General features: G+C 49.8%; 1 protein-coding gene across 1 annotated transcript; it reads left to right on the top strand.

Annotated features, from left to right (window-relative positions):
- Nucleotides 1–944: 944 nt before the first annotated feature.
- Nucleotides 945–3,904, top strand: LOC100381452 (putative protein kinase superfamily protein). Its single transcript, NM_001174290.1, has 5 exons — nucleotides 945–1,545; nucleotides 1,651–1,826; nucleotides 2,463–2,652; nucleotides 2,767–3,158; nucleotides 3,267–3,904. The coding sequence occupies exons 1-5, from the start codon at nucleotides 1,242–1,244 to the stop codon at nucleotides 3,594–3,596; spliced, it is 1,392 nt and encodes a 463-aa protein (NP_001167761.1). The 5' UTR covers nucleotides 945–1,241; the 3' UTR covers nucleotides 3,597–3,904.
- The last annotated feature ends 2,329 nt before the right edge of the window (nucleotides 3,905–6,233 follow it).

Here is a 6,233-nt window from a genome sequence, read left to right as displayed (position 1 = left end):
TGGTTTGTGTTCTTCTGATGATGACTCATAGATCCTACAAAGTATGTGTTAGGATTTGGAGATCCATGCAGGCACTACCACAATGTGCTCGTCCCTTGTGTTCTTGGCTCTTGCAAGCATTAGGTTGTTTCTGAGACCACATTGGCGCAATGGACTCTATGGTGTTTGAAGTTGCCGAATTGTTTGGAGCAACGATGATTTGTCACATTAACAGTAAAATGAAAAGGTTATTTATTGGTTTTAAACGTTAGTAATTGCTATGAAGTACTATAATTTGTATGGAGCACATTCAGTTTTTATTGATGCCTCACTTTAGCAACCACTCCATATTTTGATCTATCTTTTTTATAAGTTTGAGTTCATGTGACTTATTTTAGAAACTTGAGCTTACAAACTTTCTCTTATTTGGTCTCTGTATGGTGAAATTATGCCATTCTATAATCTCTGTTCGTTCAGTCAGTCGTTGTGAACTCTCTTCTAATCGCTCTTTTCATTGTCATGTTGTACCAAGAAAATATTAGATGGAGTAAACAACAACAGTTAGTTAAATCAAAAAATATTATGCAGAGAGCGGAGACAATCAATAAAAAATATTGAGATCTTTTTATTGGATAGTTTACGTGAGTATTGTTAAGAGCCGTAGCAACGCAGTAAACATGCATATTTGAGCGTGAGTTTGGTTTAGTTCAGAGCCAGATACGGCTAGCGAAGCATCCTAACTGGCAAAAACAAGCATGCCACGGCAACCGGCAGCAACGAACAATGCGCTGTCGTGCGGCCGTGCCGGCGTGCCTCCGTTGCCGGCTCTCGCTTCAAGTGCATGCATGGTCTGCACGTTCCCAATCCCAACCCCTTGTTTTGAAGAGCTCCACGGTCAACTCCACCTGCCAAACTTAGCCTCCCTCTCCTCCCGCCTCCCCTCCATCGGTGTCCTCCCGCGGTCCCCCTCTCTCTGGGAAGGCCCTTGGATCCCTCGATCTCCAAGGCCTTCCTTCCATTGCCATCGCCATCGGCATCAATTGTTCCCCGTGGTGGTCTTGTGGCTCTCTCCGGTCGCCTGAGCAAGCCACACCTAGTCGGTCACACTCCCCTGATCGGCGTCGGGCGGTCGGGTTCATTTGATGCGCAGTGGGCCCGGCGGGCATGGCGTTCCACGAAGTGGAGACGTCGCGTCGGTGCTAAGACGTCGGGGCATGGTCGGCGCGCAGTGACGGCGGTCGGCGGCTGGGTCCGATCCGTGCATGCATGCCCTGCGCTCTTACCCTCATCGAGTCGTCGCTCGACCGGTGGTGCCCCCTCCCCCGCGCCTGCTCGGCGCCCACAAGGTCGCAGCCACGGGGAGGCGCAGAGGGAAAAGGAAGATGAGCTGCTTTCCGTGCTTCGGTGGCGGAAAGGGCAATGACGACGACGACGACGCGGAGAGCCCAGGTGATGCGGCCCCGGCATCCAACATGGCGCCACCCGCGATGGTGCAGGCGCCCGCCGCATACTCCCCGGCTCCCACGGCCGCTCCAACAGCCGCGGCTCCGCCCATGCCCGGTGGCGGTGAGTGAGCAAGAGAGCCCTCCGCTTCGACCGGTTTCTTCATCTGCGTCCAAATGTCGTCGCAACTCTAACGCCCAACGAATTTGGTTTGATCTCGCAATGCAGCGAACCACGCGCACGAGGCTTCCGCCGACGAGTCGTCGTTGCGGCTCGCCATCACGGGGCAAGCGTTCGCGTTCCGCGAGCTCGCCGCGGCCACAGACCATTTCACGCCATACAACCTCGTCGGAGAAGGCGGATTCTTCCGGGTCTACAAGGGCCAACTAGAGAAGAGCGGCCAGGTACGTGAAACCGCCATGTCTCAGTCTCACGCATGTGTCCATGCATGGTGGGCTCTCCTCTTAGAGCATCTCCAACAATGCCTCAAATTAGTGCCTCAAATTGAAATATGAGGCTCTACAAAGAAAAAAACTACTCCAACAGTGCCTCAATTCATAAAATTTGGTCAAAAAATTATAGGGCACCGTCTCAAGTGCCTCAAATATACTACACCGTAGTGGTCTGCCCTATAATTTATATTTGAGGATTTACTGTTGGAGCGGAGTGTTTTGTTGGTGCCCTAAATTCTATAAAATATACTCATTTTTAAATTATAAGGCATTTTTATAAGGGGATCGTATCCAGTGCACAAGGGCCACGCCGTGCACAAATGCACAAAACGAAATCTGGCCGTCCGTCTCCCATCCAACGGTCGTCGTAAATATGCAGATGAACCCTCCCGCAGCCTCCCGAGTCTGTTTTGTGAAAAACCCCCCGCGCCGTCATGTCGTTGGATGGAAAATGGACGGCCAGATTTCGTTTTGTGCATTTGTGCACGGCGTGGCCCTTGTGCACTGGATACGATCCCTTTTATAAGTCACATTGTTGGAGATGCTCTAACGATCCTCGGATCCTGCATGCTGCTGGCGCGCCTCCAGACCGTGGCCATCAAGCAGCTGGACAAGCATGGGTTCCAGGACAACAATGCGTTCCTGAGCGGGGTCGCCAAGCTCAGCAAGCTCCACCACGAGAACCTCGTCGACATCATTGGCTACTGCGCCGACGGAGACCAGCGGCTGCTGGTGTACGAGTCCGTGCCCGCCGGCACCTTAGAAGACCACCTGTTCGGTACGCGCGCCACGCGCCCTCAATTCTCAATCAGCGGCTCCTGTAGAATTGTTAGCTGCATCTCTATCTGCAAAGCTGCTTACACGCACGGTGCTTTTCTTCTGCGCGCGCCAGATCTGCCGGCGGACAAGAAACCGATGGACTGGTGCACGAGGATGAAGGTGGCGCACGGCGCGGCACAGGGGCTGGAGTACCTGCACGAGACAGCGAACCCGCCGGTGGTGTACGGGGAGTTCAAGGCCTCCCACATACTTCTCGACGAGAGGTCCACGCCCAAGCTCTCCGACTTCGGGCTCGCGCAGCTCGGCCAGGCGGGGGGCAGCATGCCGGTGGCGTCGCCCATGATGGGCTCCTTCGGCTGCTGCGCGCCGGAGTACGACAGGACCGGGCAGGCCACCATGAAGTCCGACGTCTACAGCTTCGGGGTGGTGCTGGTGCAGCTCATCTCCGGGAGGAGGGCCGTCGACACCAGCAAGCCGGTGGACGAGCAGAACGTTGTCACCTGGGTAAGTATAATAATGTTGCCTTTCTGAGCTTAGTTTCCTCATGGCTAGCTTTTATGCATTTTTGCTTTGCTAAGCCGCATTGGCATCTGCGGCACGACACCTTTTCAGGCCATGCCGATGTTCAAGGACCAGAAGAGATACCATGAGCTGGTTGATCCACTCATAAAAAAGGAGTACGCTGCCAAAGCGCTGAACCAGGTGGTCGCCATGGCTGCGATGTGCTTGCAGGAAGAGGACTCCGTGCGACCGCTGATGGCCGACGTCGTCATGACGCTGGGCTTCCTCACGGCGATGCCGCCGGATCCACCGGCCCCTGCTGCTCCACCTGCCGCCGCCTCGGAGCCGAAGAAAGACAAAGCAGAATCGGATCATTCAGACTCATCGTCATCTTCTTCGGACGACGAAGAGGACGAAGAGGAGGAAACCGAGGAGCAATGATAAGGGCATGCAGGTGTGTTCCTAGGCTTCAGATGTGGAAGGCCGGCCACGCAGATGAATGTGGCTTCATGCACCTATTCTGTAAGGAGCTCAATATGTAGACCGTGGATTAATTAATCCTTTGGGGGCTAGCTACATGGTGTGGTTGCGGTTGCGGCAGTGTAAATTTGGGGTGTTCATAATTTTTTTTTTTTTGACTGTCAACGGGGGAAAGGCTCCCCACCTGATTTTTCATTGATATGTTCTTGTCGCCCCTAAAGGCTTTACATAAGTTTATAGACCCGGCTTGCCGGGGTGAGGGGGGGAAGAATTTTCTAAGGTATTACATATTACATGCTAGCAGTTGAGAACACCAGTACCCAGGCGGCTTGCACACCTGCTTCTTTGGAACCATGTCTGTAACTCCAGTTCTTAGCCTCCTCACTGCATTGTCGAAGGATCCTGCTTAAGGGGATTGCTTCCTGCCTGAAAACCAAGGCATTCCTACGCTTCCACAGTTGCCAACAACATAGAACCACAAAAGAAGAGAATTCAGTTTTCGGTATGTTCGTTGGCCTCACAATAAGATGCAGTTCGTGGACATCCAAATCAGCAGGTACTTGAAAGCCTATTGCCTGCCAGAACCGTTTTGCAAATGGGCAATGTAAGACTATGTGGCCCGCCGATTCACTTTCCTGATTGCATTCTTCACATACATCTTCGTCCACAATCCGCTTGCGCAGCAAGTTTTTCTTGCTCTGTATTCTCCCTTGAGTCATTAGCCATGCAAAGAACTTCACCCTAGGTGGTGTTTTGTTATTCCATACGAACGCTGCCAATGCATTCTCTGACCTGACCGGTCGCTTCAAGAGCTCATACAAAGCGGACGTCTGGAATTTCCCGTGTGTGCTGGTTAACATGCATTTTCTTTCATCAGGTTGTTGAGAAAGCTGAGTACCACTGATGATGTTCTGAGCTTGATGCAACTCTAACTGTGCTTGTGATGACAACCGTGTCACAAGATGAAGTCCATTGGCCATGACATCCGCCACACTAGCCTGCTGCTTCACACAATGTGAAAACAGGGCCGGCAGTCTGGTAGCTAGATCATCCTCTCCATGCCATGCGTCATGCCAGAAGTTCGTGCTGCATCCATCTCCCACAGTTGAGGTACTGACCGCTTGATAGATCGGAAGAAGTGTCCGCAAGCTATCCCAGTGTGGTCCTCCTAGATCCCCCTCCATTGTGGCCATGTTCATGTGTTCTTTTACCCAAACTGCCCATGACGAGTCTGTAGCAGAGTACAACCTATGTATCAACTTGATCAAAAGAGCTACATGGTGTGGTTGCGGTTGCGGCAGTGTAAATTTGGGGTGTTCATAATTGAGTAATGTTCTTGGTGTGATGAGCGAAACATCTAAAATGTGAGCTTGTGAGTTATACATACCGGTGGGTTACACAGATTTTGCAACTTCAATCTGTTTTTCATATGGTCGTCATTACATGCATACGAAATCCTTGACAGAGTTCACTTTCTGTGCATTTAATTGGATGCGCCAGAAACTATATCGCTGACGAGGCTCGTGCAAGATACGCTGAACAAAAAAATGGTGAGGGGTGGAGCTGATGGGGAGGATGACGACACATCAAGGTTGACAGTTACTATAATATTTATTGTCATTCCTCCATTCGTTCGGTCTAGGGATGTACTTGTAATGTGTCACACCTGGTTTTGGAAGGTAAACCAAATGCGAATCATGTATGTGTTAGGATTAGAAATTCACGTATACAACGATTACATAATTAGACATCATCACACGTTGCTCAAAATAATAGTGGAAATAAGTACTTTATTACATCACGATGTCCAAAACATCCACAAAAGTCATTAATTTAAGTCATCATCAAAGTGTTGAACGAAACGCAGTAAGATAAGGCCTTCACAGGCAGCTGACTGTGGGTTTGCTACTAATCTAATCTAGAACTCGTCAAAGTCCTGAAATCTTGAAAGTCCTCCATGTTGCCTTCATCTCTTCCTGAGCACTGGTTGCAATAGGGACAACCTGGGGTTCAGTGTTTTTAAGCAAGGGTAAGTACACATCAATGTACTCAGCAAATGTCCCGTTTGACTAAAGTTGACTAGTTGTATGTGAGATTAAGCTCAAGGCAGTTGCTTTTAGTTGGTCAGGTATTTATTACTAGTAGAGAGCCAAGTTTTAACAATAATCTCAAGTTATTACCCAAAAGTACTCCCTCTAAAATGAAATATCAGAATCCACAGTTATATTTAACATCATTAAACATCATCATAAAGGTATCTAGAGTAACTCTAATCAAAGGAGCTCCCAAGGCTGCTTATAACCGTGAGCACGACTGATATATTCATCATCATAAATAGTCTTGCATCAAATGGTGAAAACCTTTGGACTCTGTGTCGACGTATTGTCTGTCGACCCACGACAGAGCCACGATGTCGAGAGGACCCAACATCTTCTTGGTTCACCTGAATGACTGCTGAGGCAGCAAGGAATTGTTGGTTGAAGAAATGGCGACATATGGTCCTAGTGTACCTTGTGTTCTCATCCTCGATGAACTCGCCCATGTATGAATAACAATAATTAAGTGGTACAAACAGACATTTGATGGAACTTCAGAGCA

This window comes from Zea mays, chromosome 8, assembly GCF_902167145.1.
Source record: "Zea mays cultivar B73 chromosome 8, Zm-B73-REFERENCE-NAM-5.0, whole genome shotgun sequence".
NCBI lineage: Eukaryota > Viridiplantae > Streptophyta > Magnoliopsida > Poales > Poaceae > Zea > Zea mays.
This window is presented reverse-complemented; position numbering and strand designations above follow the sequence as displayed.

What these genes read in the sequence shown, in the direction of transcription:
- LOC100381452 (NM_001174290.1), top strand. Translation starts at nt 1,242, where the DNA reads ATGCATGCCCTGCGCTCTTACCCTCATCGAGTCGTCGCTCGACCGGTG. An exon ending in CTTAGAAGACCACCTGTTCG is followed by an intron (nt 2,653 to 2,766) that starts GTACGCGCGCCA and finishes TGCGCGCGCCAG; the next exon opens with ATCTGCCGGCGGACAAGAAA. An exon ending in AGCAGAACGTTGTCACCTGG is followed by an intron (nt 3,159 to 3,266) that starts GTAAGTATAATA and finishes ACACCTTTTCAG; the next exon opens with GCCATGCCGATGTTCAAGGA.